The sequence below is a fragment of the Sprattus sprattus genome (assembly GCF_963457725.1).
Source record: "Sprattus sprattus genome assembly, chromosome: 10".
In the NCBI taxonomy this organism is placed as follows: Eukaryota; Metazoa; Chordata; class Actinopteri; order Clupeiformes; family Clupeidae; genus Sprattus; species Sprattus sprattus.
Genome location: NC_137908.1, coordinates 25,782,941 through 25,807,289, shown reverse-complemented (window position 1 = coordinate 25,807,289; position 24,349 = coordinate 25,782,941). Strand labels below are relative to the sequence as shown.

The 24,349-nt window shown below is 41.1% G+C and overlaps 4 protein-coding genes across 4 annotated transcripts; 2 read left to right on the top strand and 2 right to left on the bottom strand.

The window, feature by feature from the left end:
• The first annotated feature begins 745 nt into the window (after window positions 1–745).
• On the top strand, window positions 746–11,914 carry nek4 (NIMA-related kinase 4). The gene is made up of 16 exons (XM_080845784.1): window positions 746–939; window positions 1,531–1,797; window positions 2,013–2,210; window positions 2,423–2,530; window positions 3,228–3,382; window positions 3,680–3,812; window positions 4,081–4,764; window positions 4,893–4,949; window positions 5,288–5,431; window positions 5,879–6,007; window positions 7,604–7,670; window positions 8,614–8,723; window positions 10,385–10,473; window positions 10,863–11,080; window positions 11,170–11,303; window positions 11,499–11,914. The coding sequence occupies exons 1-16, from the start codon at window positions 850–852 to the stop codon at window positions 11,595–11,597; spliced, it is 2,682 nt and encodes an 893-aa protein (XP_080701910.1). The 5' UTR covers window positions 746–849; the 3' UTR covers window positions 11,598–11,914.
• Window positions 11,915–11,977: 63 nt separating this feature from the next.
• On the bottom strand, window positions 11,978–13,249 carry spcs1 (signal peptidase complex subunit 1). Its single transcript, XM_080845869.1, has 4 exons — window positions 13,131–13,249; window positions 12,652–12,711; window positions 12,476–12,562; window positions 11,978–12,341 (listed from the first exon to the last, which is right to left on the bottom strand). The coding sequence occupies exons 1-4, from the start codon at window positions 13,164–13,166 to the stop codon at window positions 12,216–12,218; spliced, it is 309 nt and encodes a 102-aa protein (XP_080701995.1). The 5' UTR covers window positions 13,167–13,249; the 3' UTR covers window positions 11,978–12,215.
• Window positions 13,250–13,659: 410 nt separating this feature from the next.
• Window positions 13,660–18,202, top strand: glt8d1 (glycosyltransferase 8 domain containing 1). The gene is made up of 10 exons (XM_080845498.1): window positions 13,660–13,742; window positions 13,951–14,025; window positions 14,462–14,560; window positions 14,669–14,885; window positions 15,035–15,152; window positions 15,611–15,695; window positions 15,872–15,984; window positions 16,073–16,239; window positions 17,215–17,327; window positions 17,546–18,202. The coding sequence occupies exons 2-10, from the start codon at window positions 14,010–14,012 to the stop codon at window positions 17,728–17,730; spliced, it is 1,113 nt and encodes a 370-aa protein (XP_080701624.1). The 5' UTR covers window positions 13,660–13,742; window positions 13,951–14,009; the 3' UTR covers window positions 17,731–18,202.
• A 535-nt stretch (window positions 18,203–18,737) lies between these two features.
• Window positions 18,738–23,602, bottom strand: gnl3 (G protein nucleolar 3). Its single transcript, XM_080846583.1, has 15 exons — window positions 23,530–23,602; window positions 23,240–23,298; window positions 22,503–22,643; window positions 22,279–22,398; window positions 22,099–22,185; window positions 21,801–21,933; window positions 21,350–21,453; window positions 21,041–21,185; window positions 20,725–20,812; window positions 20,350–20,527; window positions 19,908–20,050; window positions 19,546–19,682; window positions 19,307–19,455; window positions 19,149–19,212; window positions 18,738–19,013 (listed from the first exon to the last, which is right to left on the bottom strand). Exons 1-15 carry the CDS (start codon window positions 23,540–23,542, stop codon window positions 18,895–18,897), a joined length of 1,680 nt encoding a protein of 559 aa, XP_080702709.1. The 5' UTR covers window positions 23,543–23,602; the 3' UTR covers window positions 18,738–18,894.
• Window positions 23,603–24,349: the final 747 nt, after the last annotated feature.

Sequence of the window (24,349 nt, the reverse complement as noted above, 5' to 3'; positions counted from 1 at the left end):
TGATGTTCTCGGATATATTTAGTTTCCTTTCGGCATTGTTGATCTGTGTGGGTACACCTTGGCACTACAGTAGTTTGGTTGGTTTCCTCCCTCTTTTAATCTGTGTTGCCCAAACCTTTCCCTAAGGATGTCTCAGATGATCGGTTTGCTTAATTGACTAATTAAGCACCCAAATAAGTTTCACTGAATCTGTTACCTGCTTGACTTTACAAATTCAGCTGGGGGTTCACTTACTTTTGAAATGGACTAATTCCATGTTTCATGTAGTCTTTTGGCTACTCAAACAATTCCCTCTAAAAAAAGTACATGCAAATGATAAACATAAACCTGACATTCCTTCTATGGAAAATTGGTGATGAAAAAAATGAAAAATCATGGTAAAACAACAGAAAACTCCTAAGTGGTCAAGGGGTTCACATACTTTAAAGTGGCACTGTAAGTGCTGCTACACCCTTGCCCGTTATATGCTTTACTTTATTTTATACATTCATTACTTGCAGTCCTCCTTCCACATTCAGGCATTTGCTATTTTAAAGATAGTTTGATTACTACTGCTGTTTTCCTTTCTTTCCACTTAGGTTTATAGACGATCTGATTTAATTCACCCTCCACATCGACAGAGGGCAATGTAAACCTCTAAACATATATGAGTACAGGCCCACTCACGATAAAGTACAAAATGAAGTTGTTTGTTGCCTGGTGACGAGCCATTATATTTCCTGTGCATGCTGATGTAAACAGCTAAACGAACTTTGAAATCTTTACGTGTTAGAGACATCACGTTATTCATATATTGTGTGCTTGCGGTGATCAAACAATATGTTAAAAATCAAATAAGTCGGACGTTACATGATGGATAATTACATTTTCGTCAGGGTTGTTGGAAAAGGGAGCTATGGAGAGGTGAATCTTGTGAAGCACAAAACAGATCGAAAACAGGTAAGTTATCGCTAGCGAGCTATCGTTAGCTAGCCTTGATTGAATGATAATGTTGCTTTTGCTGTAATCGGGACGTAATGGACGTAGCCATGGAAGCAAGTTAACAAACTTGTTTGCTCTGGTAATGTAACGTAACAGCTAAAGATGGCGAAGACACCTGACAACAAACTTCTTCGATAGCTAGCGTCGTGAACTTATCAATGTAAAACAGCTAGCTAACAATATCTTGTATCTTACGTAGGATACATAACGAGTCAGCTGTCATAGCATATCAAGCAAAGACAACTGTTAAAATGGACCTAAACCAAGCATTAACGAGCTAACTTAGTTTGTTACGTTAGTTTTCTGTAAAAAAAAAAAAAAGAGAGATTTCTTATGTGTAGCTGGTTTATGGAAATCAAAGCACAAATCACAGCCAAACTTAAAAATCCAATCAACTGTGAGCCCCGTACAGACGCTGGCTGTTTGATGTCTGCACATACAAACATGATTAACTGATAACCCCATTATCGCATGCTGTGGCTTATACAAGATGAAGATTTGCTCTGCAAGTTATAAAATGAGTTATACACACCACCCTCTCTGTTGTAGTATGTCACAAAGAAGTTGAACTTGAAGACGTCCTCCAGGCGTGAGAGGAAGTCGGCTGAACAGGAGGCTCAGCTTCTCTCCCAGATTCGTCATCCCAACATAGTGACATACAGGGAATCATGGGAAGGAGATGATTGCCAGCTCTATATCGTCATGGGCTACTGTGAAGGAGGAGACTTATACCACCGACTCAAGCAACAGAAAGGAGAGCTTCTACCTGAGAGGCAGGTGGTAGAGTGGTTTGTCCAAATCGCCATGGCTCTCCAGGTACTGGTATAATTCAGTTGCAAGTATTTATAATAATGCTCATGACCTATGTGTATCTATAAGCAACTTTGATGTAATAATAAATTATGTTTCAGTGGGCAGTGAGCATCCCTTCCATTGTTGAACCTTTTTAGGACATGATCCCATTGGATTCTCTGGACTTTTGGAATTTGACACTGACTAATCTTTGTCCCACTTTCTTTGCGCTGTGGTAGTATCTGCATGAAAAACATATATTGCACAGAGACTTGAAGACTCAGAACATCTTCCTGACCAAGACAAACATAATCAAAGTAGGTGACCTGGGCATCGCCAAGGTGCTGGAGAATCAGAACGACATGGCGAGCACTCTCATAGGAACCCCGTACTACATGAGTCCAGAGCTCTTCTCCAACAAGCCTTATAACCACAAGGTAACATACATAGATCATTTTGGAATTGTAAGAACCCCTGATTGTACTGCAGGGAGAAATAAAGTATCAGAAGCAAAAGGCTTTATTTCAAAAAGGCTTTATTTTATCCCTGCAATTCGAAATGAAGTGGTTGCCAGCATGGCTTAGGTATTTGTAAAAAAAATTAAAAAAAAAAGAACTTGATGTGTGATGTTTTTTTAATCTCTCTGCAGTCAGATGTGTGGGCTCTTGGTTGCTGTGTGTATGAGATGTCCACTCTGAAGCACGCTTTCAACGCTAAAGACATGAACTCACTTGCATATCGCATTGTAGAAGGAAAGGTATGTCAGTCAAATCAAAAACTGAAACTTTTTCCTTGAAGGTAGCTGTTGTAGAATGTGATGGAATATATTTCTTTGGCTGCAAAATGTTCTGTAACTGTTGCATGTTGCTGAAGGCCACACAATGAGAATGTACTGTAAAAACATAGTTTCTTCTAGTTTGTACTTTGTTTTTCTCCAAAGTTTTTCATACAAACTATACAGATGCTCATGCTATAGTTCATCTCTTCACGCAGGTTGATTGGAATGCCTAGATCAAGATATGGTGCAAAAGCGAGAGCCCACAAAACTTGTGAGCGGAAAAAAACAGCATTTAAGACCTGTAGAGGCAGATTCAAGCAGTTTATTGACTATTGACTATGCTCCAAAAATATCCAAGGAATTAAAACGATTCGTGAGAAAATATTCTATATGCGTGCAACCCTCATTGCATGAATTTACATACTGATGTGCGAATGTGCAAATGTAGTCCGTGTCTTCACATTTTTATTGATACGGGTGTGTGAATGTTGATACGGGTGTGAGAATGTACTGTGTGAATGTACTGCAGTGAGGGTAGCAAAAATGTGAGTGCATGATTTTCTTAATTTGTGATTCGCAGGATAGGATTTGTGCACTGTTGGCCACAGTGGGTTACTTTGTTTAGATGAGAAGGTGATGTTGTGTTATTTCATTCTCCTCTTTGTTGACTCCCCAGCTTCCTCAGATGCCCTGTAAGTACAATCCTCAGCTGGGAGAGCTCATCAAGGGGATGCTGTGCAAAAGGCCAGAGGATCGACCTGACGTCAAACAGATCCTCCGGCAGCCCTACATCAAGCAGCAGATCGCCATGTTCCTGGAGGCCACCAAAGAGTAAGCTGTAGCTGCAGGCCGGTGTCCTACAGGCCATTGGTGTTGCTTGAATAACAAAGCTGTTTGTGGAGATTTTGTTTAGGTCTGACAGTCACCATACTGCTTTTTTGCAGAGGGTGCTTGAGCAGTTGTGGGGATTGTTGAAGGAGTAGTGATGTTGACGTTGTATTAGAGTGAACTGCTTGGTGCACCTACTAAAACACATGGACTCACTTATGGAAATAACATTCTTGAGGATATAATCAGATTTCGTGGTGACTTGATAGTTACAATTGTATTAATCTGGCTCTTATTTAGGAAAGCTGCCAAAACCAGAAATAAAGCCATCAAGAACAAGCCCAACAGTGCTGGGTCTCTGAGCGCAGGTCCTGCCAAAACTGATCTCCCAGCAGCACTACCCCAGACCAAGTACAACAAAAGAGGCAGAAAGGTAGGGGTCACAGTTCCCTTTGTCATGCCCATACACTGAAGAGACACATTCAAGTATTGGTATCCATTGCACTAGTTTGCCTGAAAATTCACTGTTGTGAATCTGGTAACAAAAGCTCAAAATATGTTACTCATTAAAATTATCATAAATATTACCACGGTTATATTTCTGTCACAATTCATATTGTGTAACCACAGAAGGTTTTGTACATAATTGCATATAACAGTGCTATAATGTATAGTTATACAACCTTTTTGTTGTTTGATAGAGCGAAGAGAACAACCCACCACAACACAGCTCACATGTATCCAACGGTGTACAAGAGAACGCCCCATCAAAAATGCCTTTACCACCTAAATCTCCGACACAGGATATCCTGAACACAACAGGACAGTCTCTAGCAACCATCAGTAATATTGACATTGCTATGCAACCATTGGAGGTTGAGGAGCCAAAGCCCCGCAAATTGAGGATGCCTAAGTCAGTGCCTGATCAAAAGTCTAATGATGGCCTAAACCAGAAGGCCACAGTTAGTAAGAGGACCCCGAAACACGATCCCTCTGCCCCACAGCCCCACCCACGTAAGCTGGCACAGGACCTCTCTGAGCAGCAGGAGAGGAAGATATCAAATGGACCTATATCACAATGGCCGTCCTCCAACATCATCCCAGTATCTGTAAACAGACTCAAGCCCTCAGTGGAAATACAGTCGCCTGCAACTGATATGGACAGTAGAGAGGACACTATAAAATTACTCCAGGAAGCTGCCCTGAACGTTCCAACAACAGCTCCTAGAAGAATATCAGATCTTGAGCAGCAGAAGCCTGGACCAGTAGAAGATGTCTTAGGTCAACGCAAGAGCCCCTCTCCCCCTGCCATCCAGGACATCACAGAGGACACAATGACACTTCTCAAAGAGGGTTCCCACCTCAGATGTGTTGAAGAAGTTCAAGTAAGAGATGACTTTGAGATAGGATAGAGTGTGTTCTCTACCTGTTGTGGAGGTGGTTTGTACCCTATGTCTGATTCACTTTCATACTTGGTATAGACTCAGACATGTGGCTTTGTTTGTCTTTATAGAAGAGCTTAGAATCAACAGAAAAGCTGCTAGAGGCCTTTGTTCCAGTGCCAGTAATGGTAAGAAGTTTGCTTTTGTCTGCCACTTCTGTTTCCACCATGCATGTCTGTTGCTCTACATGTTATCAACACGTTTAATATGGATGAAAAAACCTGAGGAGAAAACCTTGCATGCATTCACAGTCACCTTCAGCCATTTAGATGACGTGTTTCTTCAGATAGACATCATGCGGTGAATGCATACATTTATCAAGGCTTTTGCTTCCTTGGTGTCACATGGCCGCAGGATGTAAGTGCCGTTCTCTCCCTGTCAAGCCCGAGTAACCATGCCTGTCTGATATGGGGATAGTTACAGCATTACAGTGTCCATTGATGCTTCTCTTTGTGTGTTTGAGCAGGAGCCTCCAAACCCTGCAGCCCCTCCACCTGTCCCTGAGCGGGAGCGTCATGTTCTTCATCAGCCCACGTCTTCCTCCGAGCCCTCCAAGCCGAGGCAGCGGCGGCAGAGGATCCGGGAGACAGGGCTGGAGGGTCCGCAGAAGGTGAGGCCACAGCACCCGCTGTCGTGAAGATCTGAACAGGGATGAACAGTTGCGTCTGTGGAAGCTTTATCCACAGAACCAGGCACAGTTGCGTCATTGATAAAGTATCATAAATGGTGTTTAATTTGTGTCTGTGAGGTCCGGAAATTAGACAGCCCATGACGCTTAGAAGAGTCACATCGATTAGGGACATTCTCACTCATGACACACACAGATTACAGTTTTTTTTAAGCCAAGCGGTGTGTAAAAGCGTGTCACGGTGTACTTTGCCTTCGCCTCCACCATATTCGTATATCAGAACTCTTTGGCGCCCATTAACCCTTTCATACGAAAACAATTGAAAATTGTACTTGTACCTGTTAAATGCACCTAAAAACCAAAAAAAATGCACAAATGTGAGAAAGTCATCATCAACGCATGGGGCTCTGCTTTGGTCTACTCTGTTAGGATAAAAAAGCTCCAAGACCCCTACCACCCATACCTGTGGAGGCCTTCGGTGCTCCTTTAATGATGAAAGACAGAGGCCCACCTGAGACTGAGTCCTGCCACATGGACAGAGTCACTCCAGTCCCACAGGTAAGCTACGTCTGTAAAACTCTCTGAGACTCAACTGAATTCAATTTCGTTCATTCATATAGTGCCAATAACATTTGACACTGTCCCAAGGTGCTTAACTGGGCCCACAGCCTGAATCCCTTAGTGCCGACACTTAGGCAAGGGATGAGGGGTGTCTCAGGTGTCCAGCCGAGCCAGATTCAGTTGAATTCAATTCAAATCAATTTCATTAATATAGCGCCAAAACTATGAAATTGTTTCAAGGCACTTATAAAATTGTCTCAAGGCGCTTAGAATAGAACCAGATATACAGTACTGTGCAAAAGTTTTAGGCAGGTGTGAAAAAATGCTGTAAACTAAGAATGCTTTGAAAAATGGAAGTGTTAACAGTTTATTTTCATCAATTCTTCATAAATTAACAAAATGCAGTGAAGGAACAGAAGAAAATTCTAAATTAAATCAATATTTGGTGTGACCAGCCTTTGCCTTCAAAATAGCATCAATTCTTCCAGATACACTTGCGCACAGTTTTTGAAGGAACTCGGCTGGTAAATTGTTCTAGCATCTTGGAGAACTAACCACAGATCTTCTGTGGATGTAGGCTTCCTAAAATTCTTCTGTCTCTTCATGTAAACCCAGACAGACTGGATGATGTAGAGATCAGGGCTCTGTGGGGGTCATACCATCATTTGCAGGACTTTCTGTTCTTCTTTAAGCTGAAGATAGTTGTTAATGACATTGGCTGTATGTTTGGGGTTATGTTCCTGCTGCAGAATACATTTGGTGCCAATCATACGCCTCCCTGATGGTATTGCATGATGGATTAGTATCTGCCTGTATTTCTCAGCATTGAGGACACCATTCATCCTGACCAAATCTCCAACTCCACTTGCAGAAATGCAGCCCCAAACTGGAAAGGAACCTCAACCATGCTTCACTGTTGCCTGCAGACTCTCATTATTGTACCTCTCTCCAGCCCTTCGGCGAACAAACTGCCTTCTTCTACAGCCAAATATTTCTAATTTTGACTCATCAGTCCAGAGCACCTTCTGCCATGTTTCTGCACCCCAGTTTCTATGTTTTCGTGCTTAGTTCAGTCACTTGGCCTTGTTTCCTTGTCGGGGTAGAGCTTTTTGGCTGCAACTCTTCCATGAAGACCACTTCTGGCCAGACTTCCCCGGACAGTAAATGTCTGTACCTGGGTACCACTGGTTTCTTCCAGTTCTGAGCTGATGCCACTGCTTGAAATCTTCCGATTTCGAAGGTTAATAAGCTTGATGTGTTTTTCATCAGCTGCATTAAGTTTCCTTGGCTGACCACTGCGTCTACGATCCTCAACGTCTTCTTCTTCAAAAGACCTTGAACTGCACATTTTGAAACCCCTGTCTGCTTTGAAATCTTTGTCTGGGAGAGACCCTGCTGATGCAGTATAACTACGTTGTGTCTTGTTGCTGTGCTCAGTCTTACCATGTAAATGGATAAAAAAAAACATTTATTGTCTACATTTTTCAAAGCATTCTTAGTTCATAGCATTTTTTTCACACCTGCCTAAAACTTTTGCACAGTACTGTATATGTATATGCTTGTTGATCAAAACATATATATTTTGTTTCTTAGGATCGCCCACTGTCAGCCCGAGAGAGGAGAAGACTGAGGCAATCACAGGAACATCTGAATCTGCCAGGTATACCACACAGTTTCACTACAGGAACATCTGCATCAGCCAGGTATATTACACAGTGTCACTACAGGAACATCTGCATCAGCCAGGTATACCACACAGTTTCACTACAGGAACATCTGCATCAGCCAGGTATATTACACAGTGTCACTACAGGAACATCTGCATCAGCCAGGTATACCACACAGTTTCACTACAGGAACATCTGCATCAGCCAGGTATATTACACAGTGTCACTACAGGAACATCTGCATCAGCCAGGTATACCACACAGTTTCACTACAGGAACATCTGCATCAGCCAGGTATACCACAGTTTCACTACAGGAACATCTGCATCAGCCAGGTATATTACACAGTGTCACTACAGGAACATCTGCATCAGCCAGGTATACCACAGTTTCACTACAGGAACATCTGCATCAGCCAGGTATACCACAGTTTCACTACAGGAACATCTGCATCAGCCAGGTATACCACAGTTTCACTACAGGAACATCTGCATCAGCTAGGCATACCACAGTTTCATTACAGTGTCACCTTAAGGTGAAAGGATGCCAGTGTGTGTATTTGGATTACACCCAAATCATACAGTAGCAGAAAGTCTCAGTCTCTGTTGACTGTGAGAGGACCGTGACGTATGCATGAGAATAGTTTGCAGTCGTTCAGCAATCGGTTGCCAGGTTCGATCCCAACTCCTCCTCACCAAGTGTCAAAGTGTCCTTGAGCAAGACACTGAACCCCCAACCATTCCTGATGTGTAGGTTGGTGCCTCCCATAGTAGCCTCTGCCATTGGTGTGTGAATGGATAGATGTCTGAGGCATTAACATGTAAATCCCTTTTGAGTGCTCAGTGAGTAGTAAAGCACTATACAAATGCAGTCCATTTACAGTAAAGTAAAGCAAAGTGCAGTTGTTTGTGTAACTCTCTGGTCTTTTTTTCCCAGTTGCACCTGCAGTTAGAAGGGCTTCATATGATGTGGCTTTGCTGAGCTGTAAACAATCAGACCAACCAGACTACCACAGGGCGACCAGTGTATCCATGGAAACAAGCAAGGTACTGCTCCCTAATCCTCATTCTCTGATTCAACAGAGGTGTGGTGGAACACTGAAAGGTCATGTGCAACTTAAGACCAAAGCCACCATCCAAGTAGATCACTTAGGCATCTTTATTTATGTGACACAGCAGTTTCTCCAAGAGATCACTTATTAGTTTAACAGAAATATTTTCATCATAACTCACTGATTGAGTTGCAGACCAGTGGATCATTTTCATAGACGTATTTCAAGATGCAAATTGCGAAATGTTTAAGACGGATTGGACGCACACTTCAATGACGTGTCCTCACTAAGCACTAGAGGACCAGTGGTGGAAGAAGTACTGAAGTTTAGTACTTAAGTAAAAGTACAAGTACCCAGGAAAATGGAAGTAAAAGTAGAAGTAAAAGTACTACGTCAACAATCCTACTTAAGTCAAAAGTAAAAAGTACTCACTTTTAAATTTACTTTAAAAGTAAAAGTAAAAGTACTTACGCAATGGGTTGTCTCTCAATGTCTAGGCTTCGCCATTTTGTTTAAGAAATAGCGACTGGTAATAAATGCCTCTACAGATGTCACTACTAGTAATAATTATAAGCAACAACATTTGTTAATTGGAAAGGTTGGTGTAGCCTACCTATTGGGCCTATTGTCTGTAATACTGTTCACACTCTATCTTACAATTCTGCAGATGACAAGTTATCTACCAGGGATTATTTGCCATTAAGCCAAACCAATATTTATTTAATTGTAAACGTGTAAAAAATGGAAATATGAATCATGAAAAACAAATGGAGTTGTTAAACTGGTCAATGCAGAGTTTTATAGTCTATTGATTGCAGAAAAGGGGGAAAAAAAACATATTGAGTAACCCAAGACTAGGCATTACGTTTGCATGCCAGGCAATAACCAGTCAATAAAAAAGGCAAATCTTCACGTTAGCTTGACATTGCTAAACTACCAGCTTTATCTTACCACTACGTTAAATAATCAAGGTACAATCGTGTTAGTTTGATGCTATTGCTGTATGTCAACATGTATTTTGCTAGATAGCAGTATAAAATCATGTCAGTAACCGCATACGATATGCAAAAGTCATAGACATTAACTTAGCATAGCAAGAACTCCACATAACTCGACCTGTTTCTCCAAATTTGAAGGCAATTTTTTTTTTAGGTAGACGGGAAACGCACTGAAACCTCCACGAGTTATTCTTGGGGCCTCTGAACTTGAACATGTCCTCAGATGAGGCTGACTTTGAATCCATGCTGAAAAGTTGTTTGTTAGTCAGGCTGTTTGACGAATGTTTAAGCAAAACAGGCAAGACTACCGTAGTGCTGCTGCCAACTACACACTCTGCTGTCATTGGAGCTGATAGAGCCACCTGATTGGTTGAAACGTCCTAAAGCAACGCAATCCATATTTTCGTGTAGGCAGCATTTTGGCGAAACTGTGTTCATAAAATGTAACGAATAACGACACATATTGTAGAAATGTAGCGGAGTAAAAGTATAGATAATAGCTGCAAAATGTAACGAAGTAAAAGTAAAAAGTATGCACTATTATTTTTACTTAAGTAAAGTACAGTTACCTAAAAATGTAACGAAGTACAGTAACGAAGTAAAAATACTTCGTTACATTCCACCACTGTAGAGGACTGATGTGTCTCCCCTGAAACAGGACAGGCACTCGTGGCGGCGCTCCGACGAAGAGGAGTGCAGTTCCTCCACCAGCTCTACTGAGCGCTCTGAGGGAGACGGCAGGGAGGGGTAAGTGCTCTTACTGTTACCGCGTAAGACACGGTTAGTCCCAGTACTCACACTTCAGTTCTTAAACCACTGAAGCGCACCACTTTTACGAAGTATTAAAAGGGAGGACAGTAGTGGTGTGAGTTGAATGAGGGGAGCGAGGGGGTAAAGTGCAAGTATAGTGACTGGACCTTACAGTGGCTTACTGTACATGGAAATAATCCCTCAGCCTTTAGGGTTTAGGCCATCTGTGATTGCATAGTTCATCTTTTCAAGCATTTCTGTAGCTTTGAAAGCTTTTGGGAGAAAATGTAGTCTACAATATTGTTTAGGAGTATTACCCAGATAAGGATATTGATAACATTTCCAATTTGCACAAATACTAATAAATAAATGTTTTAATTCTTCAGGAAAAATGAATCATGTGAAATGCAGGACTTGGTTCAGATGATGACACAAACTTTACGAATGGATAGTAGAGAGGCTGCCTGTGAATCAGACGGACCTAGATCAAGCGCTAAAGCCCAGTCGGAGTTTAAGCTCAATCTGAAATATAAAGACACCCTGGTCCTCCATGGGAAAGCCATAGAGGTGCAGGATGACTTCCTACTCAACGATTTCTGTGCAGGTTGGTACATTCATTTTCATGAAGATTCTAAGGTCTTATTTTACAAAAGCCTGACATAAGATCAAGTTTTTGTCATTTTTCTCTGAAAGGTGACACATCTGGTCCGGCCAAGATTAGGAGAGCTGTGGAACAGTTGCGCACTGACGTGGTGAAAGGTCTAGGGGTGAAGCTGCTGGACAGAGTCCTGGACATCATGATGGAGGAGGACGAGGAGAGAAGAGAGGTGAGTGGACCACAGTCTGCAAAAGCCTGGGATTCAATGGCTGTCCTACCCACAGTGTGTTTGTTCATTTGTAGACCTGTGCTGGGACATTGTGTGGTTTTCAGGCAGGATAGGGTTGGACTGAATAACTAGTAATATACTAATGTGCATATTTAATGTACTAATTTAATGAACTAATTTCTCTCACCGTCGCAGCACCGTCTAATGGAAGAAATGGGAGACGAGAAATACAAGTCTTACGCCGTGATGGTTCACCAGCTGAAGTTCTTTGAGGATGTTGCATTTAAAACTTAAGATTTTGTAAGGGACAACCTCTCATCTGCTGATACAACAGGTCATTCTGACCGCAATCATTTTTCTAGTCTGTTACAGACAATCACTGTGCATGTTAGGAACACATTTCTTGTAGAGGTACAATTGTTTCTCTTTGGTGATAAGAATGTTCTTGACAGAATGCAATTTTTCATTCATATTGGATATGCAATTTCAGCACTCTGACATACTGTTGTTTTTATACACTTAATGTGAATTAATGTTTTTAGTAGATAATGATGATGGCATATATGGTGTGTAAAAAAAAAATGAAACTGTTCAATTGTAGTTACACTAAAATCTAGGAAATCCCGATAGTAATCTATCTTGTGTGTAAATAGAGTCTGTAGAGGCTGTAGATGTTATATTTAAATTGAATTTATAAATAAATCCCTTTAAAGATACATGGGAGAGCACAGTGTTCTATCAACATTTTAAAGTTCGACTAAAGTCACAAATCTGATTTCGTTTATTTCAACATCTGCGTGTGATTTTGCATACAACCCGGTATAGGCACACTTTCACAACAATATTTGCTTTTCGAGATTCACATTTTGAAAACTACAAAACTAGCGCTCGACATAGATGGGAATGTACAAACTACTTGTGCTTCTTCTTCTTCAGATTCTCTTGAGGCTTCTCGCGGTTATCTCCTGATGACTCGGGTAGAGCGGGTTGCCAGCTCAGGGGGGTTTTGCGGTACATGGGCCAAGGGGGTAGGGTAAGCTGCGAGAGATGACAGGCCGCGGTTAGGACAACACCTGGAACATTTCTGCCATCTTTACCTATTATTTGTTTAGTGTAGACATTCCTAAGACATTGGAACCATACACTACATAAAATATGAGTTTAAAACTCACCACGCAGGATACAGCGAAACCTGCCAGAACTATGTATACGGTCCATCCAAACTGTTCAATGATAAAACCGTATAGGAACCCAACCACCTGTGAAGGGGAAAAGATGATTACAATTGCAAAAAAAAAAAACTACATAATTGTTTCATAAGTCATTTGAACACAATTGAATGGCTTACCGCTGACACCAGAATGATCCCTTGAAAAATTTGTTCCGCTAATTTCTGACCCTTGTAGTCCTACAGGGGAAATAGCACAAGGTAAAGACGAGCCAACCCAAACATTATTCTCATTTTATGACACTCGATTTTGGCGGTATACGTTAATTTGCTAAAGTAACATCTTGGCTCAACATAAGCCAGCTATCACACATAAGAACGAACACCGTTTCATTATTTCCATGCAAGCATTAGCTGCAGTTCTGAAGATGTATTCAATTTTGTAACACCTAGATGCATACACTTCTTGACAAATATCACCTAACTAACTCGACAGCTGTCAGCACAGATGCTTTTAGGGAACGTTCCTCAACTTCCCATCCTTCGCTAGATGGCTACTATAGCTAGCTGGCGAGAAACCAATCTTAACCAACAACAATGCTTTTGCAAATTGTGACTTAAAACAGGCAGACCCATAATGTCTATATTAAAACTCTTACCATATGAGTTGGGATGGTTTTAAATATCGATAACATCTTTAGAGAAATATCCAGATAAATACAGCCCGCTACACAGAAAAAAAGAATCTGTTTTCCTGTTTCAAAGAGAGTACGTATAATTTCTGAGGACCCACAGACAGGACCCGGCCTACTTTTTCGGAAAAAGAGAACGTGATGGAAGTGATTTTGCCCAGCTTGTTTACAACGTGAAAGGGAACCAAGCTCATGCTTAAATGTGTGCATTATTTGCTTATAGACATTTAACGAAATAACAAGTATAAACATAGGTGGAATCAATGGAAGTTACAATATGAAGTTTATTTATATCAGGCATCTACCTAGTCAGTTTTACAGGCACAGGCCAATCAAGGTTAAGGGCGTGTTAAATAGGATCGCCTTAAAGAGAACATCTATGTCATATGGATAAGTCGTCACACTACTCCAAACACCGTACTTTGTCTATCCAATCATGTATTGCTCAATTGCACTTCGAGAGCACCCCACATCAGTCGTGAAAAAAATCCACGGTGAAGAGCTGGAAACTTGTTGACGTTGAGTTGGCATTTTGGCTTAGAAGCTGAGGTCGTTTGTCGAATACCTCGTCGTGGCCAGGTAGGCACGGCTTTCGATAATATCTCTAAACGAAACCTGTCTGTTTTTTTTCTGTTCTTTTTTTGAAATTGTAACTGAAAAATCTAAACGCGGGTCGTGGGTTTTTGCGACCACTGTCGTCTTGATTCTGATCTTGATCAGTTAACGTTACTTCGCTTGATTGATTGTTGGCTGTCCGCTTTTCGCAGTATTGTTGTGTTCGTTTCAGATGAATACAACTGAAACACTGTGTCTGTGACCGAGGGGGTGAGGTACAGTCAGGGAACAATGACAATGCGCAGAAGTAAGTAACGTTATAACCAAGAGTTCATATGATATGGATGTGTCTTTATAGTATAAAATGCCTAATAAAACACATGCTATGGCAATTGGTGCCCATAGGCACAGGCAATAATTTTGCTGTCCGCAGCTCTTGTGAACAATGCCTATGGCCATAAGAGCCCACTGCCACTTAATGTAGTTTGCAATTGAACCAGTTGGTCGTTCATTCACTGTTCCAATGATTTATATACGGACATTATGGCTAAATATGGTCAATCCCTACGAATATCAACTAAGTCACTGATTTCCAATAATTCTGTTGCTCTGCGTGTAAAAGTGTTTGTCTTGACGCAATTGCTCCATGGGCCGTATATAGTATTGGAAGTGGTCGTCTTTTAATTATATTGAAGCACCCCATTTGAATGTTTAATATATGTTTATCTGATTTTCTTTTTCAGTAAATGTTGTCATTCTCGTGCTGCTCGTTGTTGCTTTTCTAATCATATTGCAACGGAATCTCCTAAACCTCAATGACTTCTTGAGACATGAAAATCCAGGTAACCCTACTTTGAAAACTCCTGCTGTACATAGTCTATTTCTAATTTAAGAATTTGGAATGTGGAGTTGTGAATTTCATAAAATGTTTATTCTTTGGCCCTGGACAGAGACGGCACCTGGCGCACTCTTGCCCTTCGAGCCAGACTTTGCCGCCAAGCACCAAGCTGATGTGGTCAGGACAGGAGTTGAGATCCCAGTCGTAATAACTGCTGCTGAGGAGAGATTGGGAGCTGTGGTGGCTGCGATGCATAGTGTGTACCGCAACAGCAAGTCCAATGTAGTGTTCAACATAGTGACCCTCAACGATTCTGTCGACCACTTGAGGTATGACTGTCCTTTATGTGAAACATGATCTGTTTGTTTTCGCATTGCTGGTGTTTTAGTGAATGCCCTCATAGTATGCTGATATGATAGAACACTCATTTTTAATGCTGATATACTGGAAACGTGACTACATTGGGCTGTCTTTTTAGAGCATGGATGAGTAAAGCTGACCTTAAAGACATCAAACATAAAATCATAACCTTTGAGCCAAAGGTTCTTGAAGGGAAGATTTCGACTGACTCCCAGAAGAAGGATGAGGTGAAACCGGTAAGACCGCCATATTAGGAAATTCAAGAATCATTTGTATTTTATTTTATTGTATACTGTTGTTCTGCCCTGAATTTGTGTTGTATGTTAAAGAGACACTACGTTGACTGTTGAGATATATCATATATTGTTGTATGCACATAGTATTGTGGAACCTTTAGTTCTGGGAAGAACTGTGAACTAAAAAGGCATGGTTGCATCTGTATAAAGTCTAATCCAAATTAATCCATTATGTGTATCCCTGAGAAAGCAATGGCTTTTCAATCCAATTCAGTGTTGACATCATGACTTGCCTGCTGAGTATGAAGTCACTAAAGGAGCACGCTCACTCTCCTGGCTCTTGGCTGGCCGTCTATCTATGTTAACGCTTAGACTTTTGGGAAGTGCAACGCACTGAGAGAACATTCAAGCTGTGTTTGTTATTATTTTATTTTAAAACCTCACACCCTTCCTCTCAGCTGACCTTTGCCAGATACTACATGGCCATGTTTCTACCCAATGTGGAGAAGGCAATCTATCTGGATGATGATGTCATTGTACAAGGTATGGTCAGCATCATTTATGCTTATAATAAACTTAGGAAATCTGTGTAATCAAACAAAAACATGCACCTTTCATAGGAGGTTAATTTGTAGAGGATGTTTGTGGTTGACTTTTTGTATTTGGGAAACATGAGTGGTTTTAGCGTTATTGTATGTAATCTGGTCTTTACATTAAAGGTGACATCCAAGAGCTCTTTGACACTAACCTGAAAGCTGGACATGCAGCTGCTTTCTCCGATGACTGTGACTCTGCTTCCTCGAAGGGTATCGTCCGAGGAGCGGGAAACCAGGTAGATAAAAGGAATGCATTGACCATGCTAAAATCGCTTTGCTCCGTGTGTAAAGATATCAGGACTTCATGATGTCTCTGTCCCGTAGAATAACTATATAGGCTTTCTGGACTTCAAGAAGGAGGCGATCAAGAAGCTTGGCATGAGAGCCAACACGTGCTCTTTCAACCCTGGAGTTATTGTGGCCAACTTAACGGAGTGGAGGACCCAGAACATCACTAGCCAGCTTGAACAGTGGATGGAGCGCAACGTGAAGTAAGTCGCTGGGAAAGAGCAATCAACACAACAGGACAACAGGTTACTCATTTGTGTTCCATTCCTGCTCAGTCTCGAGGGCAAGCATACCGTTGTCACACGGAAACACGGGTCTTAAAAATTGGACTTGTTTTGCAGTTGTTACACTGCCATTGGAGAACATGTGACCATCATCATTCTTGCTTTGTGTGAAACATATGACTCATATTGTAGGCTGCTGTTCTGTATCTGTGGAGTGAACAAATTACTCCAACCTTAGACCTTTAATGCAGAGTAAACATTGGCAGGTATGCAAATAATGTCACTATTTGAACAGTTCCAAATGAGCTATCCATCAAGCTGTTACATTTTTGTTTGATACAGGAAATTGTAAAAATGTCAGCCTCTACAGAATCGAAAAGGTGATCATTTTTACAAGCCCTGGACCATCTTCAGTGCATCCCTCTTCTCTCACTAGTGTCCGTCTTGTAACCTGATCATGTAAACCATCAGGCTGAAGTGTATGTTTTAATGTCGCCACAGATCAACTATACAAATGTAAAGTGGCTGTCCGTTGTGTCTTTTTGACTTCTATGAAGTATCTCAGTCAGTGGTCGTCTTGATCTAGGGTGTTGATTGCTATTGTGGTGTGAACGGGTTCAATATGCAACCCTCTTCCTTGATGTACTGATAAAAAGCCTATCATTTAGTGTCTAGTATCTTCAGGGAGTTCATGTATGCTTGATTCCACCAGCATTTCTTTAAAAAGAGCAGAATGCATTGGTTAGTTCCTGGCAATATGTTGGTGGGTTGCCTGAGGCTGTGACCAGCAGAACTCTGATTTGTTTTCTGTGTATTAAGGTTTTCTATAAAAAGAGACTCTGTCATCTCCACTTCACACTGGAGGAAGAATGCTATGTGTGTATGTTTAAATCTGTATTTTTATGTGAGAAGTCATGGTGTCTTGACAAGAACGGCTCATTTATTTTTCCTCAGAGAGGACCTGTACAGCAAAACTCTGGCAGAGAGCGTAACAACCCCTCCTCTTCTTATTGTCTTCTACAAGCGCCACTCAAGCATAGACCCCTTGTGGCATGTCAGGCACCTTGGTAAGCAGACTATTTTTTAATTTAAGTTTAAGGTATTTGACAGATATTTTTATTTCCAGCATTTTACAAAAAAATTAAAAAGAATATACATCAAATTTTAAGTGAGAAATAAAGCATTATTCATAATACAACCAAATGCATATTAAAATCAAGACATAATTCCACATTGAGCCACTGTTGTGCTGTGCTAAGATTTAATTTGTGGCCTTTTCTGGCAGGTGCGACAGGAGCTGCAAATCGCTACTCTGTCCAGTTCGTGAACGCAGCCAAACTACTCCACTGGAACGGCCATTATAAACCATGGGGGAGACTTTCATCATTTTCCGAAGTTTGGGACAAGTGGTACATTCCTGACCCGTTGGATAAATTCCACCCCATTCGGAGACATTCCGAGGACAAATGAACTGAAAAAGCAGACAATGTGGTCGCCGGTTGTGTCCGTCTGCTTGTTAGTACAACCTCTCAGGAGTGGGATTTGGTTCGAGACAGTCCAGCTTGTGACCGTGTGTTGCCGACTGTCCTTCGGCTGAATACTTTGGTTCAAACTTTCCAGATTCTTTCCAGCTGCTAATTATGTGCCATTATCACTACTTGAGTGGGTTTCCACAACTCCAAGTTCTTTTACACTAATGTGCATAGAAATATACAGATTTTACCAGTTGCGTGGGGATCAAATTACTACACTGATGACAAAATTGATATTACAAATCACGGTGTACTGAAAGTGGTGCTCGCATCCTCAGACCCCAGATTTAGTCCAGTCTGAAACTTTTCCTGTGTTGCTTGCTTTCTATGCTATTGTCTTGTTCCTTGTTGACAAAGGCTGCTGTTCTAATGCAGTATTTGTTTGCTATAATAACAGTGCCCATATGAGATTGAACCACTCTTGTAAGGTTTGCAAGTTGTTACTCAGGTTCATGTGCAGTTGATGTATATTTTTTATGAACAAAGCATGTTTACTGAAGAACCCAAAGGGTATTTCAAACACAGATGTAAAAAGATTAAAAAGTCAAAGCAATAAAGCAAAAATATTTCTTAGCATTTAGTGCTTCAAGCTTCTCTTGGAAAAGGCAGTAGTTTTCAATCTTTGCTCTAAGCCCACCTGATTGAATTCACTGAACACACCTGGGGGTATTCCAATTACCAAGGTTTGTCACTAAACCATGCAAGTCAACTCAAAGTGGTAAAACTCTTAATAGGGTCCAATGGCTTCATTCTCCTTCCAAAATTAAGCCATGGGGCAATTCTAGGTTTACCATTCCAAGAACGGAGTTATTAAATCAAAAGTGAAGCTGAGGAGTACACAGGTAAACAAAATCGGGGGAGATGGAGAATGTGCAGGGATCTCAATCAGGATTTTAAAAGCACCGCTTCATGCACTTTGTTTAGACCAAAACTGACACATTTTAATAGATGAGTCATTTATTTTTACATCGGCATATTTACAGAGAATGCACAATAAATTGACAGACCTTGGACACAGTAAGGTCAACGGGCAAATGGAAGTTTACATCAAAATGTAAAAAAAAAAAAAGAAAAGAAAAGAAAAAGACCAAGCTCTTAAAGCTCACATAAAGTCTGTGCTGAAGTCATATGCATCTGTGTCATTCTGCCGTCCGGAAGAGAGGTCAACATTAAAGGTAACCCGTTTAACCTCTGCCTTGTGGGCTGCTGATGCCGCTTCACCTATAAACAATCAAAATAAATACAGGACAGATAAAGAAAATGTACTTAGGGGAAACACTATAGGAGTTGCATTTCAAACCAGATGTTTTATCTTTCAGGACTCATTTCAAAGAGATCCCTCTGAAATGTACAAACCTGTTTCTATGTTCTGTTTTGTCTCCTCCGCCTCATCTTCATGAAGGTCATCCATCTCAGCTGTCTGAAATTTGGAGTGAAAGTGGGTCAGTTACATTCAGCATGTTCACCACTTCACACCAGTTCCCACGCATGTTCTCAAAACAGACTTCTCCTACCTGACTGCCACCCACCAGCTCCTCTTCGTCTTCCTCCATGACTGCCTCCACAGCCTTCTCCTCTGGGATCTCGTCCTCGTTAAACGTCCCAGCAGTGGGACCCGTTGAGAGGAATTCCATACTGCTAGCTGGGTTTGGACACTTGACACCTATATAATTGCAGTCAACACAACACGTAGTTAAATATCAACAGTAAATAAGTAAGGTATTACTTTAACTGAGAACAGAGCTGGACTCACTGTCAATAGTTTCCTCGTTGCCACTCTTGAGCTTGACCATATCCACATCCCTCTGCATCTCTGTTACCATGGCGTCTGACAGGTATGGAGGCAGGGAGTGGTTCGTAGGGGGTTTAGAGTAGTAGCTCAGCTTCGCTCTGTGGAAGGGCAAAAAGCCAAGTGAGACCATTTACAAAAAACATAACTGAACTCTTCTGGAGATGATAGACCAGTAATGTCTGAAGGCCATTCCAACATTTCTTGACTTCAAATGCAATGCCAATTTATGTTTTTGAAAGTATCTGCAGAATATCATTTGAAGAGTAGCTAGCAAGGGTTAGTAAGAAATCAATTCCTCTGTATTGCAGTATTGAGAAGCTCACCCTGTCCAGTCATTCAAAAATGTGCTGGCAGCCAATTCAGTGTTCAGGACACCGCCTTTTATCATCAATCCACGCTTTTTGGCAAAATAGGTCAAAAATTCATTTGAATTCCTGTAGTCTGGAACATTATACTGCAGCATAATCTAAAACAGACAACAAACCCATAATGAATCAAATACATTCAAACAGACACTAGTGCCTTAATAGAAACCTCAGTCAAGGTTGAGCAGGGGTGAAAAAAACTGGGTTCATGAACCAGCCCAGCGTCAGTAAAGAAAATGAACCAATGGGTTATAAATTAGAACACCAATTTCACGAAAAAATTCAAGTTTTTACCCCTGACTCTTGTGTGAATTCAGCTGGGTTTCAATTTGGGACAGTTTTCCCAGAGAACAATAAATAAATGAGAAAATAATCTGTGTGGGTCCACAAGGGGTCTCACCTGCTGCTGGTTACACTGGTTTAGAAGAATTCTGACAGCTTCCACTGGGCTTTCCTCCTTCTCCTCTACCTGCAGACTTCTGAGCACCATGGAAACGGGAGGGTTGGAAGACGTCGCAATTATTCCAGGGCTGTCAATCATCTTGACAGATTTGGAGATGTGGACTTCCTGCATGGACCTTAAAAAAGGTGAAAGTCTGTCAGCTACAAAGCCATCAAACAAACGTCAAAACATGCACCTTAATTCAGGTAACTTCTGGGATTTTTATTAAGCTCAGTGTTGGATTGAATGTAGACTCCATGGTCTTTGTCAGATCTTCAAGTTCATCATACTTCAAAAATAACCCAGATGCTTCCTCAAAGCTTCACGACTCACTTGGTCAGTCCTCGCTGAACTCCAGCGTGGCAGGCCCTCACACCCTTCATGCTGTTGATCAGACTGCTCTTCCCTGTGCTGGGGAAGCCTGGCAAGGGGGATAATGGGTTAAAGCAGAGGTGTGAGAAGGCGGTCTTTAAAAGAACATAATAAAAAAGCAAAAACAGTATAGAACAGATGAGATCAGAGTTGGATTATTTTGTCCTCACAAAGAGTCAGTCAAGCGTGAGCTCCTCATTTCTCACCTGCCACTGCCAGCTTGTTTCCACATTAGCAAGACATACAACAGCATTCCCAAATAAAAAGGTCTACTTACCAACAACACCAACTTTAAGCATGATGTCTGTGTTGCGCGTTTTGGCAATATCTTCTAGCAGATCCAGGAAAAACGTGTCACCTAAAGCAGCAAACGCTCGGGAGTGATCCACTCGTCCACTTGCCTTCCGTCTCCTCTTCTCCTCCTGTCACATTCACATCACTATTAAGCATTTTAATCTTTACAAAATTAACCAACAGGCACTACTAAAACTGCTCACGACATGAAGGAAGAAAAACTAAAATCACAGCAAAATCTCCGAGACAGATTTGTCCAGATGTAATTTGTATTTGACTAAACTGTACCTACCACTGTTCTGTCTTGAACTTGCGTGGATGCTTTGAAGACAAATGTTGGACACTCCAGTTGAAGATACTCCAGCCATTTTTTCAGATTGTCCTTTGGTACAAGATCTGTCGAGAAACGGGTGTGCTCTTAGAACCTCACTGCAAAACTATTTGTTTGTGAAACTGACAGCAATACAAAAAATAACTATGTTCTGTAACTTTATTTTGAAGCCTGACAAAAGGTTTAATGGGTTAAAGCAGAGAAGACTGTCTTAAAAAGAACATAACTGAAAAAAACAGTAAAGAAGAGATGAGATCAGAGTTGGATTATTTTGTCCTCACAAAGAGTCAGTCAAGCGTGAGCTCCTCATTTCTCATCTGCCAATGCCATCTTGTGTTTCCATGTAAGCATCCCATACAACAGCATGAAAAGATTCTCAAATAAAAAGGAACAGCAGTGTGGTTTTGCATACCTATTTTGTTCAACAGAAACATCAGCTTCTTGCCCTCATGTTTCAAAACGGCCTCCTCAAGCTCAGGACACCGGCAACCAAGAGGGTCTCTGGCATCAAGGACTTCTACAACCACGTCAGATGCTTGAATGACCTAAAAATAACGCAAGGATTACCTTCAATTGTCAACAAAATAATTGAATTGTCACTAGAACACCTTTTACCATAACCATTTCATCTACCAAAAAAACAAAAAAATTAATGAACAAACTTCACATTCTTCAGTAAACCATTTATGTAAAGAAGAAACTCCCCTCACCTTGTTCAGTTCTCGGCAACGGAACCTCTTGGAGCTTCTGTCTGAGCCTGAAGCGGACTGTTTCTTCTTCTGTTTTGTTTTCTTATCCTGCAAAAGGAGAACGATTTAACAGGGAGTCCTACTCCTACGGTGGGCTACAATGTGTGACTGCGGCTGCTCGGCCTGATGCGATGCGTTCACCTTTTTCTGTTTTTTGGCCTTTGGCTCTGTTTCTGCTTTAGCAGCTTCCTTCTCCTGCTTCCTTTTCTGGGCCTTTACGGTTATCTTGGCAATTCGGGTCTGTTCCTTCAGCTCATCAAGCTGTTTCGGGCATAAACAACATTTTAGCCAGCACTCAGTGTACATCACGTCACATGAGTTGTGATACTACCATTAGAATTTAACCAGTGACTTAATTTACTTGCCGCTAGTTTTCTCTTCTCAGCCTCCCTCAGAATTTCCTCTTTGAAAGGCGCACTGTTCGGTACCCCAATATCCTTCTTGACACGCTTGCTTATCCCATTTTTTTTGGCCTCTTTACGTAGTTTTTTGTGATGTTGCCGGACCTAGTGTGAAGTTGAAAAAGTTAAAAACAAACACTACAAGTACAGCACAGGCATTCCAATTTCATTACCTCAATCTGTGAGAATGTCAATTGGAGTGTGTCTACCTAAACCATATACAATTACAAGATCATCAAAACAGATAATGGAATACACTGGCTTTGGAAACAACCTCTACATTCAAGTCACTGTACACAATACTCTCTGTCTATTATAGTTCCCACAGGAAATCTTCTGGAACCTGGAATTGCTTAGACATATGAACATTCAATAGGAAAGAGTATAAGGTTTATGGAGTGTATATTCCTCAACAAAGGCCTTGCCGTACTCTGCCGTACTCATCTGTATGCATCTTGATTTTGATTATCAAATCATGTAAATGCTCATTGACCCAAGAAAGTCACAGCATGTTTTACATAATTTAAAGATTTTTTTTTTAATTAAAGTCAACATTCAGGAAAAACATTATACTTGTGTACGGTTACTGTTATTCAAGCTAACTACGAACACCCGGACGCCATGCCTGCATCTACAATAGGTACGTAGATATCCAGCATGGGAAGACTAGTGCAGCAAGCTCAAACTGACATTTAGCTTACCTTTTTCTCAATTTTGAAACGCTTTGCACAAGATACGCGCTTACTTGCTTTCTTCAACTCTGTGGGCAAAAAGTTGATAACGCAAAGAATATTAGTGACTATGTAATTTTCGTTACGAATAAACCCATGAGTTAGCCACGCTAGCAGAGCATTGCTGTCTATAATGACCAACGTGGTTATGCATAACATAAGCTAACAACCTAAAACTAGTCATCTTAATTCGAAAGGACACAGCATAGAAGTTAGTGTTACAAAACTTCAAAGACTTTAAAACCTATCTTAACACTTACTCGGGCGTTTCATTTTGTTAAAATACGCAGACACACCGGAGAGTTGAGCTGTTTCGATGCACGTGGATTTCGTCCGAGGAAGTGAGCAAGCTAGTGTTTCGAGTTTCCGCTTCCGTTGTTGGTCATGATAGGGTTAATTTTTTCTCTAATAAATCAATCAACTCATCCGAATGATTTGGTATAACGCGAAGAGCCTCATTAGATACATTTTTTAAGAAACTCTGCAAAAGGTAAGTTCTGCAAACCATCACAGTGTCACTGACTTTGCATCAGCATGTTTTCCTATTCTGTGCACATCGCTAGCTAGCAAGATGGGCAATGTCTACAGAAGAATTCCCTCTTTGTTTTTTGTGTTCTTGACGCTATTGGCTACGAGGGGTTTTGGCACCTCAACCTGTCAGTTTAGCAAGCCAGCAATTGGCGACTGAACGGTTAGTTGAGCATGTATGAATGGAATTCTCTTAGCCCGCCACTTTGGCTGATAATGTCGTTGTCTCAATGAACCGTTATTTTATGTATATAATGTTAAATCAAGACGAACTGAGAAAAGGCACTGACATGTTACCCTAATCGGACCGTTATAAATTGTCATTCTTCGCGCAGGGCCCGTCACCACCCCGGGCAACGAAATAGGCACCCGCTATTTTGATGTTGATTCGATATCTGTCTGAAAAGATCACATTAGTTAGTTAGCCAGGCACATAGTCAGATGTATTTTCTGTTTTGAACTGCAAGTGTTACGTGTTACTCTACCGTTAATTGGCTAATCGAACTGACTGGTATCAAACGGTGAGAAGACAGCAGATAGACGAAAATACGA